The sequence below is a fragment of the Camelus bactrianus genome, chromosome 1 (genome assembly GCF_048773025.1).
Source record: "Camelus bactrianus isolate YW-2024 breed Bactrian camel chromosome 1, ASM4877302v1, whole genome shotgun sequence".
Taxonomy (NCBI): domain Eukaryota; kingdom Metazoa; phylum Chordata; class Mammalia; order Artiodactyla; family Camelidae; genus Camelus; species Camelus bactrianus.
In genome coordinates this window covers 469569-482650 of record NC_133539.1, presented here as the reverse complement: position 1 = coordinate 482650, position 13082 = coordinate 469569, and the positions used below count along the sequence as shown (strand labels likewise).

The window sequence follows — 13082 nt, the reverse complement described above, 5'->3', positions numbered from 1 at the left end:
TGGACCTGTGCTCACACCCCCGGGAGCAGCCCCCTGGGAAGTGCTGCCCCAGAGAGCGTGCGGAGGACCCAGAGGAGCAGCTCCTGCGAGGCACCTGCCCACCCCCAGCTTCAGCTGGGCTCCAGGCAGTGGGAGCCTGAGCTTGTCTTCCTGGCTACCACGTGGCTGCCACACTCATGCACACTTGTACAGACACACACACACTCACACGCTCACAGCTGCACACAGACACACGTCACACACACACACATCCTCACACATTCACCCTCCTCCTTCAGTGCCACCGGCTCCAGGCACCCACCGCACCCGGGAAAGGCCGCTGGGGAGATGAGGGACCCGTGCTGCCCAGGGAGGTGTGGGCAGTGGGGGGTGGGAGGCACTGATGGAGTCCAGCCTGAGGGGTCTCTGGGGGCCGGGAGCAGGTGGGAGGCAGGGTGCTGCAGCCAGGGCATAACTTGCAAGCCCTTTGGAGGGTAGAGCAGGGGCTTCCTGTCCTGTCGCCAGGCTGCAGGGGCCGCATGTCCCTCCTCACATGGGAGGGTGTCCCCCTCTGCTTGAACAGTCACTACTGCTGGGCTCATTGGGGACATAAAGACCCCTCCTCTCGGCCACCTTACTATCCCTCCAGGAGATGGGACCTGGCTGTACCAGAATCAGGGTGCAGAGGGAGGGAGATGTTCAGGAAGACCAGAGGTGCTGCATGCAGGGAGCACACAGGCAACCAAGGGGCTCTGGGGTCCCTCTCCCCTGGGGAGGAGGGACTAAGTCGGAGACCCTCAAAGCTGCTCCTCTGAGGCTGGAGCCACCCCTACCACTGTGTGGTCCCCTTCGAGGCCGAGGATGGCTGTGATGCACCCTGTCCCAGAGCCCAGGGACCTGTCCCCACTCCTGCCCACACACCACCTCACAGAGGAGCATTGATCCCGGGGGCTGCCGCTCCTAGGAGAGTGGGGACCCCTTCCCACCCTCTCCCAGACGCAGGTAGGGCCTTACAGTGGCCCTAAACACACACACGTCGCTGGGCTCTTGCAGGGAAGCGGGGTCCAGCCAGCACCACCAGGCCCGCACTCCCTGCCCAGAGCACCAGCTCTCGCCCCTCCCCAGCCGGCACTTCACCTCCGAGGGGCGAGGACCCCACCGCGGTGACACACGTTGTGACCCGTGGGTCTCAGAGCTGCGTGTCCCAGAACGGCAGGTCGTGCGCAAGGGGAGCACGGCGAGGGGACGCCGGGCGGGAGGACCCTGCAGCCGGGGCTGCTCCTCCGAGGTCTGAGTGAGTGACGAGTCGGAGGCGCCCCAGACCCCGGAATAGACGTCCCAGGGGGCGGGCAGCAGGCAGCAGGGACGTCAAGTCCCAGTCCGAGCAGCGGCCAGGGCTGGGAGGGGTTCGGACCTCGCAGGGACGCCTGGCGGCAGGGGGCTCTCCCGGCCCCCCGAGCGCCCCGTCCCGACCCGGCCCTTGCTCTCGCCGCACCCTGTTCCCTCGGGTACCCTCCCGCCCCCGCCCCGCCGCCATCCGCGGGGCCGCAGCGCCGCCCGGTGGCCGCGGCGCCGGGGGCGGGGGCGCGGGCGCGGGGTCGCGGGGGGCGGGGAGTAGGCGCGGCCCCTCCCTCCTGCCCACTCGGCGCGGTCAGAGCCCGGAGCCTCCTCGCTGCGGACGGGTCCGGGAGGGTGCCCGACGCGCGGTCAGGTAAGGCCCGGGCAGCGCCGCCCCGCTCGGCGCCGGGACGCGGCCACTCGGCTTGGACTGCCGCTCGCCCTGTGGGGCCCTGCCCGCCGGGTGGCCCCCATTTCCACCCCGACCCTCGCTTGGGCTCCCCAACGTCCGCGCCCGGGAAGTGGCGCGAGGGCCGTCCGGCTGTCCCCTCCTCTCCTGGGGCCGAGCTGGGCCCCCTGCCTGGCGCTGAGACTGCGGGCCGTCCGCCCTCCCTGCCCAGGTCCCCGGTCTGCCGCCGGACCCGTGGCCGCTTCTGGGAGCTTCGGCTCTGTCTCTGGCCCGGGGACACCTTCAGAGGTTGAGGAGCCCAACTCACCCCCATGGGATGGTCCCCCACGCTGGAAACTGGGCGCAGGGTCTCCAGTGCTGCTGGCCCCTCGCCTCCCGCTTGGGCCGGGAGGGAGCGGGTGTCCCTCCTCCTCCTGGGCCCTGGGCGGAGTGGCCCCTCGAATGCGCTCCCCAGGGACCAGCTTCCCAGCTGGGACAGCAGGGGAAGAAGAGCCTCTTGACAGCCAGAGGGACGGGTGAGGCGGACAGGGAGAGAGGGCAGGTCACACCCCACCCATCCAGGACTGGACTCAGCAGGACCCCAGTTCCTCTGAGGCTGTTGGTGGCCCACGGGCATCTCCCCAGGTACCCCCCTGCAAACTCAACTGAGGGAGACCAAGCTGGGGAGCTGGGGGGGGGGCGCAGGGAGTGCGGTGGGGGCCCAGCTGGCTGTGCCCGGCGGCTCCCCTGCTGGGCCGGCCCCACACCCACCCAGGAATCTTCACAGGGCTCAGCAGAGCGCCTACCGGGCCCAGCACCCACTGGGGGGTGGGGGGGGTCAACTGCTGAGAGGCCTCTACTGGTACTAGCAACAACAGAAAGGGCAGGGCGGGGGCCGGCGTGCCTGCCGCCCTGCCCTGCCCAGGGCCCGTGGAGGAGTGCTGCCCCATGCCAGCAAGGAGCCGACGGCTCCCACGCCCACACTCCCAGGCCACCCCACTGTCCCCAAGGAAAGGATGTCCCTTGTCGGTTGACACCCAACAAGAAGGAGGCTTGAGGTCCACAGATTTCCCTGGTTTTGGGGTGGTTTCCCCAGTAAAGGAGTTCTGGCCTGGAGGCCATCTTACACTGGGGGTTTATTCCCGCCTACCTCATCAGAGCCAGGAGGCCAGACGGGCACTTGGGGCTCCAAGGAGGTAAGTTATCTGCCTTCCTACCATCATTTGGAGACAGAAGAGCAGGGCTGGAGAGAAGGCCTGTGCCCCCAGGACATAGGTGGCTCTAGGGGCTGGACACAGGGGCCCAGGTGTGTCCCCTCAGCAGGACATGGTTCTCAGGGGCCACTGGGCCCTCTGGCCACTGAGAAGCTGCTGCCTGAGAGTGAGCTGAGAGGCCTGTGAGGGCGGCAGCAGGCCTGGGGCAGCAGTGGGGCATGTCTGCGCTGGAAGCCACGGGACGGTGACGTCCAGGAGGAAAGCTGGGCTCAGGCCACTGAGTCACCTGTCGGTGGGGCTCGGGCCCCTGCGCCAGGCAGTGCACTTCCACACCCAGCGGTGACCCTGCATGACCAGCCAGCGCAGGCAGCTTTGTTTGAGGGGAGGGGCCCACTAAGGTCCCTCGGAGGTCGTGGGGAGCCACGGGCAGCAGGAGGCCTTCAGACAGCTCCCTGGAAGGGTCTAGGGCCCAGGAAAAGGAGCTGGACCCGAGGGTGTTCCCGGGGCTGCAGGGGAGGGTGTGGGCTGAGCCCGTGCCCTCACTGTAGGAGGGGAGCAGGCTCAGGAGCCGCAGCCCTCTTAGCACCAGGGCCACCCGGGGCTCCAGGCGCTCAAGTGCAAGTAGACCGTGTTCGTAGCCCCAAGTGCTTTATGATGCTGGAAAACCTAGCTCTTGTGATTAACTCAAGAAAAACTCAAATAGCTTGATTCTTTCCCACGTTCCAATGGGTCGGTCCTCCCTGCAGTTTCTTTCAAACGTCTGTGCAAAGCCATGGGACCCTGGTGTGGGGCACACTGGTACCGAAGCCGGGCTCATGGAGTGCTGCTTACTGGGAGCTGGGGGAGCCTGACCCCCGCCTGGAGCACATGTTGGGCTTGGGCCATATCTCACAGCTACGTTCTCCAAGAGCCGGACGCGCACCTGCCCAGGAGGTCTGAACACGTCAGCACCTGAGCCACACCGGTGGGCAGCCTCTGGGGGCCCGTTGTAGATCCTGTAAGGAGCCCATGGAGGGCAGGGATCCCAGTTGTGAGGGGCCTCTGCTCCTCGGAGAGCAGAGTCCAGGTCAGAATTTCTGAAAAGTGTCAAGGCTCCCAGGCGTGTGGTCAGAGCCATCGGAGGCGTGGGCCTGGCTCCGGCACTGTGGGTGGCGCCGCCGCCGTGCTTCAGTGCTGGCCAGTTGCGTGGGGCGGTGCGAGCTGATCTGTCTGCGTGTCCCTGGTGTCTGTGCAGTTTGACCACCGACCATTTGTACTGTTGCTTGTTTCCTGGTTATGACTGCCCTGCGTTCCTAATGAGAGATCATTTTTTACTAATTTGTAAGAGGGTTTTTTCCCTCATTTTTAAAAATTATGCTTGAATACACATAACACAAAATTTGCCATCTTAACCAGTCTTAAGTGCACAGCTCACTGGGGCTAAATGCACTCCTATTTTTGTGCTACCATCACCGCCATCCAGCTCCGGAACGCTTTCCTTGTTGCAGAACTGAAACTGTCCCTTTAAACACCAGCTCCCCAGCTCCTGGCAGCCACCATTCTACTTTCTGTCTCTGTGATGTCTGAGATACTCTAAGTACTTCATATAAGTGAATCATATAGTACTTGCCTTTTTGTGACTGGCTTATTTCACTCAGCATAATGTCCTCAAGGTTTATCCATGTCATAGTGTGTGTCAGAATTTCCTTCTTTTTTAAGGCAGAATAATATTCCATTGTGTGGATGGACCACGTTATGCTTATCCATTCATCCATCAATGGACACTTGGATTGCTTCCACATTTTAGCTAGAGTGAGTAATACTACTGTGAACAGGGTGTATACCTAGCTCTTTGAGACCCACTTTCAATTCTTTTGAGTATGTATTTTCCCAGAAGTAGAATTGCTGGATCATATGGTAGTTCTATTTTTATTTTTTTGAGGAACCACTATACTGTTTTCCATACAGCTGTCATTTTACATTCCCACCAAAAATTCCAGTTTCCCCTTATCCTCTCCAACATTTGTTGTTTTCTGGTTTTTGGTACTATCCATCCTAATGGGTATGAGGTGGTATCTCACTGTAATTTTGGCTTGCATTTCCCTAGTGACTTAGTGATGCTGAGCACCTTTCCTGTGATGCTTTTAGTCTCTCACCATTGAGTATGATGTTTGCTATGGGATTTTCATATATGGCTTTTATTATACTGAGCTAGTGTCCATCTATTCCCAGTTTGTTGAGTTTTTTAATCATGAAAGGACATTGAATTTTATCAAAAGGTTTTTCTGCATCAACTGAAATGGTCACGTGGGCTGTTCCTTCACTCTGTTAATGTGGTGTGTTACATTAATTGATCTTCATATATTAAACTATCACTGCATTCCAGGAATAAATCCCACTTGGTCGTGATGTTTAGTACTTTTTCTATCCTGTTTAATTCTGTTTGCTAATATTTTGTTAAGGATTTTTATATCCACGTTGATAAGGGATATTAGCCTGCAGCTTTCTTTTCTTGTAGTGCCTTTGTCTGGCTTTAATACCAGGGTAACCCTGTCCTCATAGGGTGAGTTTGGGGATACTCCCTCCTCTTCAGTTTTTTGGAAAAGGTTGAGCAGTATTCGTATTAGTTCTAACTTTAAATGATCTGAAGAATTCACCAGGGCTTTTCTTTGTCAGGAGATTTTCAATTACTGATTCAATCTCCTCAGTAGTTATAGGTCAATTCAGAATTTCTATTTCTTCGTGGTTTTGTCTTTGCCAATTTTGTGTTTCTGGGAATTTGTCCATTCCATCTAGGTTATCTGATTGGCTGTTGCACAACTGGTCACAGTGCTCTCACATAATTCTTATTTCTGTGCAATCAGTAGTGATTTCCCACCTTCATTTCTGATGTTGGTAACTTGAATCTCCTTTCTTTTTCCCTTAGCCCATCGAGCTAAAGGTGTGTCGATGTTGATCTTTCTGAAGAACCAACTTTTGGTTTCATTGGTTTACTCTGTTGGTTTTCTATTAACCGTTTCATTGATCTTTGCTGTAATTGCTATTATTCCCTTCCTTCTACTAGCTGTTTCGTTTCTTCTTTTTCTAGTTCCTCAAGCTGTAGAGTTAGGTTGCTGACTTGAGCTCTTTCTTGTTTTTTAATGTAAACCTTTATGACTGTAACTTGCTCCTTCACGCTGCTCCTGCTGTGTTTCTTGCATTTTCGTGTGACTTGTTTTCACATTTAGTAGTCTCTGAATTATCTTCTAATTTCCTTTGTGATTCCTCTTTGGCCTATTGGTTGTTTAAGAGTGCATTGTTTAATTTCCACAATTCTGTGAATTTTCCAGTTTTCCTTCTGTTATTGATGCCTAACATCATCCCATTGTAATCAGAGAAGATACTTTTATGATACTTTCTTTTAAAATCTATTGAGGCTGCCATTGTTATTACACTTCTCCCTGTCATTGCCAGCTGCTCCCTCTCTGGCTGAGTTGACTTCCAGGGGATTTAAAGGGTTGGTATCTTTTTTCTTTCATTCATTTTTCTCTTTCTCTCCTTCTGGGAGCCAGACATTGAAGACTATGATGTTTAAAAGCAACTGTATATAGAAGGAAAATTAGACAGGCACTGCCCAAGCTCAGGGGAAGGTGCAGGCTCAGAAAAGACGTGAGAAAACCTTACAGTCACTCCTCAGGCTGATCCTTGGCACAGAGACAGCCTACAGTGATCAAAAACAAAAACTAACAGACCAACAAAAAATCAAAAACAGCAAGCCCTGGGGAAAAGGAAGAATCTGATTTGCAGATGTGACCATTTTAGATTCAAATGTCCAATTTTTAACAACAACAACACCTCAAAAAGCAAACAAAGGAACAGGAAAATATGGCCCATTCAAAGGAAAAAATATAAACCAGCAGAAACAGTCCCTGAAAAAGACCTGATGATGGATGGACTAGACAACGACTTTAACACAAGCATCTTAAAGATGCTGAAGGATCTAAGGAAGATGTGGAGAAAGTCAAGAAAATAATGTATGAACAAAACAGAAATATAAATAAAGAGATAGAAAGCCTAGATAGAATCCAAAAAGAAATATTGTAGCTGAAGGCTACAGTAACTTTTAGTTTTTCATTAGAGGGATTCAAAGGCCAATTTGAGCAGACAGGAGAAAGGGTCAGTGAAGTAGAAGATAAAACAATGGAAATTATTGAGTCTGAGGAACAGAAAGAAAAAAGATTAAAGAAAAGTGCACAGAGCTTAAAGGACCTGCATACATGTTTTGGAAGTCCCAGAAGGAGAAGAGAGAGAAAGGGGCAGAGGGGATGTGTGAAGAAACTTCCCAGATTTGATGGATGACATGAACATAAACATCCAAGACAAGTAGGGTGAACTTAAAGAGACACTGATGCACATTGTGACCAAACTGTCAAAAGACAAAGACAAAGAGAATTTAGGAATCAGCAAGAGAGAAGTGACTCGTCACATCCAAGGGCTCCTCAATAAGATTATCAGATTTCTCATCAGAAACTTTGGAGACCAGAGGCAGTGGGCTGATATATCAAACTGTTAAAAGGAAAAAAAGAAGTCACCCAAAAGTTCTATATTCAGCAAAACTGTCCCCCAAAAGTGAGGGCAAAATGAAAACATTCTCAGATATACAAAAGCTGAAGGAGTTCATGCCCACTAGACCTGCCCTGTAAGAAATGCTCAGAAGAGCCCTGCAGGTGAGATGAAAGGACACTAGACAGCAAATTGAAGGCATATGAATATCTCAGTGACGGTAAATACGTGAACAGTTATAAAAGCCATTGTTACTATTATTGTTGTTGTTGTTGTTATTGTAACAATGGTTTGTAACTCTACTTTTTTTCTACATAATTTGAGAGACTAGTACTTAAAAAAACTAATATTAATCTAATATATACTCAAGAGTGGAATTGCTGTATCATATGGTAAGTCTATTTTTAGGTTTTTGAGACACCTCCATACTGTTTTCCACAGTGGCTGCACCAATGTACATCCCCATCAGCAGTGTAGGAGGGCTTCCTTTTCTCCACATCCTCGGCAACATTTGTTATTTGTTTTCTTTTTGAGGACAGCCATTCTGACAGGTGTGAGGTGCTATTGCATCGTGGCTTTGATTTGCAGTTCCCTGATGATTAGCAGAGTTGAGAATCTTTTCCTGTGCCTGTTGGCCATCTTTATTTCCTCTTTGGAAAAACGTCTATTCAGTTCTTCTGCCCATTTTTTAATCTAGTTGTCTGTGTTTTTGATGTTGAGTTGTATGAGCTGTTTATATATGTTGGATATTAATCCCTTTTCTGTCGCATCATTTGCAAATATTTTCTCAGTAGGTTATCTTTTCATTTTGTCAATGGTTTTCTTTGCTGTGCAAAAGCTTTTGAGTTTAATTAGGTCTCATTTATTTATTTTTGCTCTTACTTCCTTTGCTTTAGGAGACAGATCCAAAAATTTTTTGCTACAATCTTTGTCAAAGAGTGCTCTATGTTTTCCTCTAGGAGTTTCATGGTGTCTGGTCCTACTCTTAGGTCTTTAATCCATTTTGAGTCTATTTTTGTGTATGGTGTTAGAGAATGTTCTCATTTCATGCTTTCGCAGGCAGCTGTCCAGCTCTCCCAGCACCACTTGTTGAAGAGCCTGTCTTTTCTCCATTGCGTATGCTCGCCTCCTTTGTCGTAGGTTAATTGACCATAAGTGTGTGGGTTTAGTACTGGGCTCTCTATCCTGTTCCTTTGATCTATGTGTCTTTTTGTGTCCTTAACCTACTGTTCTGATTCCTGGAGCTTTGTAGTATAGTCTGAAGTCCTCCAGCTCTGTTCTTCTTAAAGCTGGTATTATTGTAACTTTGGTTTACAACTCTACATTTTGTTTTCTACATAATTTAAGGGATCAATGCATCAAAAATAATATTTGTTTATGTTTTTGGACACAAAATGTATACAAATGTAATTTTGTGACATCAATAACTGAAAGAGATGGGGAGGGAACTTTTTTGGTAATAAATATATGATAAAATTTATTTAAAAAGAAAAAGCAGAAAGCAAGGCACAATAATACAAATGTCAGGATGTCAGTTACTCTGGTGGGGGAGGCGGCATTTGGGACAGGAGAGGAGAACAAATAGACGTTTTAAAAAATAAATTGACTGGCAGAGAGAGCTTGTAAAGGAACAGTTTTTGTATGTTATTGAAGTTAAGCTGGTATAAATTCAAGTTGGAGTGTTACAACTTGAGGATGTCAAGTGCAATCCCATGGTAACCGCAAAGAAAGTACCTAAAGAATAAGCACAGAAAGACGTGAGGGAGGGATTTACATGTTTTAGTACGAGAACCAACTACACACAAAAGAAGACGGTGATTCAGGAAATGAGGAACAAAAAAGCTACAAGGTGTATAGAAAACAAATAGCAAAACATCAGAAATAAGCCTCCTTGTCAGTTATTACTTTAATTGTAAATGGATTACACTCTGCAATCAAAAGACGGAGACTGGCAGTATGGACTTAAGAAAACAAGGTCCAGCTATATGCTGTCTACAGGACAGTCAGACCCAAAGACACAAAGAGGCTGACAGTGAGAGGATGGAAAATGTCACTGTGCAAATAGGAAGCAGAGGAGAGCAGGGGTAGCTGTACTAATACCAGGCAAACCGGGCTTCCAATCAAAAGGGTTACAAGACACTAAGAAGGTCATTATGTGTTAATGCAGAATTTAAAACAACAAAAGTATACTGCAGATGTGAACATCTACACACTTAATAACAGGCCATGGAAATTTTAACCCTTAAGAATGTGAGAGCTTGGCCATGCATCGGGTTGCCCGGCTCCTGGTCTGTGTCCGCTCTGCCCGTGTTGCTTTGTTGTAATGAAAGCCATACGTGGGAGCCCAGTTATCAAGCGTCTGGGCTCAGAACGATGGTGCCTGGGTTAGCCGAGCACCTGGGACAAGTTACGCAGCTCAGTCTCAGTTTCCACATCTGTGAAATGGGTTATAATAGTACCAATGTCTGAGGGCTGTTGTGAAGGTTAAAAGAAAAGATGTAGCCTAGTGTCTGGTGCAGAGTAATCACAGAAGACATTTCATTGTCATTTCATCTTTTCTAGTTTCTTCAAAGATTTTTTGGTCCATGTTTTGTACCTCGTCTCGAGAGATGAGACCACTTTCCCAGAAAATGGTCTTTCACATTTATTAGCTTAGAACTGCACTTGGTGTGCTCTTAAAAACCAACGACAATAAAAACCCTCCTCATCTGTCATTATTTTACTCATTCTTACATTTGTTTATTTCCATATTTGTGCTTTATCGTTTTTATTCTTGCTTAGACTTGCTAAAATTTTTTTCTCTTACTGGCTTTTTCAAAAAGCCAGCTCTCAAATATATTTATTATTCTACTGTGAGTTTTTTAAACCTGTCGGTTTATTTTTCACTACTTTCTCTCTCCTGCTTTCCTGAGATTTATCTTGTTAAATTTTTTTGTCCCTAGTGTCTTTAACTACATGCCAAATTTGTTACACTAATTTTTTATTTTGTAACAAAAAACATTTAAGGCTACATACTTTCTTCTGATTATAGTTTTGGCCCTATACCCTACTTGTTACTGTCAAAATTTTATAAAACACGACTTCCAATTCTGTTTTTTTATGTGATCTGTCAGTATCTTTAAAAGATGAGTTAAAATTTTCTACTATGATTGCAGTTTGTCAGTTTTTTCTTTGATTTTTCACAGATTTTGCTTTATATGTATTGTGACGTTAAGTACATAAAGATTTATAATTGGATTGCAGCAGCCTTTATCTTTTCCTGGGCCCCATCCCTCATCCTTCTGTCTTAAATTCCGGGGTCTCAGCAACACTGCCCCCTTCCTCTCCGTTTGCGTCCATCCCTCCCCACTCCACTCTCTTTGCATCATCTGTGACTTTCTTTTTGAAGTGTGAACCCACAAACCTCATCCAGATGAATTTCGTTTTTTGACCCAACTCAGAGATGTTTGTCTTTATAGTAGAATTTAAGCCATTCACCCTTATTTTCACAGTGATCTACATGATATTTCTGGCTTTTGATTTTATGCTTCCTGGCTCTTTTCCCTTCATACATTTTACTGTATTTCTCAAGTTTCTTTGCTTTTTGTTTATTTGTTTGGGGGGTGAGTAATTAGATTTCTCTTTCTTTCCTTCTTTTTCTTCCTTCCTTCCATCCTTTTAATGGAGGTGCTGGGGACTGAACCCATGACCTCATGCATACTATGCACACACTCAGCCACTGAGCTGTACCCTCTCCCCTCAAGTTTCTTTGCTTTTTGTTTATTTTTATTCATTTCCCTACTGTTTGCAGAAATTCCTTGCAGAATTTTTTTTACCATTTAGGTGGCATGGATCTGAGCTCATTTACATCTGAGATGTTTATCCTTGTACCTGAAAGATAAGGTGGATGGGGAGACATCCTTGGGTCATTTTGTTTTCCTGTTGAAATTTGAAATTATTGTCTCACTGTCTTCTTTCTACAATGATTTATTGCTGTGTAATAAAGTACCCCAAATTTAGTGATTTAAAACAATAAGCATTTACTTTCTCATAATTCATTCAGGTCAGGAATTCAGGAGAGGCTTAGCTGGGTGGCTCTAGCTCAGGGTCTGTCATGAGGTGCAGTCACGACATTGGCCAGGGCCGTGGTCCTCTAAAGTCTTGGCTGGAGGGGCAGGTTTCCGCAGGGTCGAGGGGCATCTCCAGGAAAACTGCACCAAAGTGCCTCTGACACCTCTGCTCCCCACAAAGCCCTCCAGGCGCCTCCTGTCTCCCAGCTGTGCGAGGGCCCCCGCTGCCCGCCGGCGGGGCTCCGGGCCCAGTGGGGCTGCAGCTGCAGCTGCAGCAGGTTCTCCCTCTGTCCCAGGGGCTCCCGGGGGCAGCAGAGTGGGTATGAGAACCAGGTCGCAGGGTCCCCACCGGAACAGCACGGCATCAGTCGCCTCCCTCACCTTCCACAGAGGGTCCCCCTGCCCCTCACACCTGGCACTCAGGGCCCAGCCACCCCACCCACGCCTCGAGGTCCTCTCCCTGCATCTGTCTGGACACAGCATCAGACCCCATGGAGACATGCCAGGGCACAGTGACCGCTCTGGGAGGGGTCCCCTCCACCCCATGCAGCTGGCCCCACGTCTCCCAGCAAAGTGGGACTGGTACCCACTGCCTGCCAGCCCTGTCAGTATCCACCTGCAGGCCATTCCCCTCCCTAGTCAGCACAGTTCGGTTGGAAGGATAACTGGGGTCAAGCTTAAGGCAAGGCCCACCCCAGCCTGGGCCTGTCTCCTCTCCTGACGCCCCTCCTCCCCCGACGCCCCTCTTCCCCTGACACTCCCTCCTCCCCCGACGCCCCTCCTCCCCCGACGCCCCTCCTCCCCCGACGCCCCTCCTCCCCCGACACCCCTCTTCCCCCGACACCCCTCTTCCCCTGACACTTCCTCCTCCCCCTACAATCCCTCCTCCCCTGACACCCCTCCTCCCCTGACGCCCCTCCTCCCCGACACCCCTCCTCCTCTGACGCCCCTCCTCCTCTGACATCCTCCTCCCCTGATGCCCACCCCCAGGGCCCCCTCGCTGCTCTGTCATCACTGATGCCAGTCACTGGCTTTTCAGTGCCCAGAATGCTCCTGTCTGCCCAGTGCACCCAGGCTCTGCAGGGCAGGGAGGGGTCATGAACATCCCACCCAAAACAGAGCCTGAAGCTCGCAGTCTCTGTACCCACTAAATTTTGTGGACCCCACCCAGGGCAGGGGGAGAGGGCGCCCCCCTGAGCCTACGTGCTGGCTGACCACTGTGCGTCCCGCCCCCACCATCTGGGGAGGAGGGCTCGAGGAGGAGGGCTTGGGGACGGGGAGGGGCGCGGTGATGTGTTGGTGAAGCACTGTCTGCAGCAGGCGCTCCTCCCTTTCGCAGGACATCAGGGTCCATGGGTGCTGCCAAGATGCTCCGAGGCCCCTGCTCCGCCCTCCTGCTTTGGGGGCTCCTGGGGGCCCTCCACGCCCAGCAGCAGGAGGTCATCGCCCCCACCACCTCCGACAGGAACAGCTGCCCAGGTACCACTGGTGAGGGTGCAGTGAGGCCAGGCGAGGACAGGGGGCGGGGCCGGGCTGCAGAAAGGCCTGGTGGGCAGAGCCCCAGACCACCTCTCTGCATGGGACCCCGGGCGC

General features: G+C 50.7%; 1 protein-coding gene across 2 annotated transcripts in view; it reads left to right on the top strand.

Annotated features, from left to right (window-relative positions):
* The first annotated feature begins 1534 nt into the window (after positions 1–1534).
* Positions 1535–13082, top strand: part of COL6A2 (collagen type VI alpha 2 chain) — a 28596-nt gene continuing 17048 nt past the window's right edge. Inside the window, exons 1-2 of one of the 2 annotated variants that reach the window (XM_074375145.1) lie at positions 1535–1690; positions 12829–12968. In XM_074375145.1, coding sequence (XP_074231246.1) covers positions 12842–12968 — 127 coding nt within the window. In that variant the 5' untranslated portion in view covers positions 1535–1690; positions 12829–12841. The remainder of the gene's footprint in view (positions 1691–12828; positions 12969–13082) is intronic. The other variant, XM_074375101.1, reaches the window with a different exon arrangement.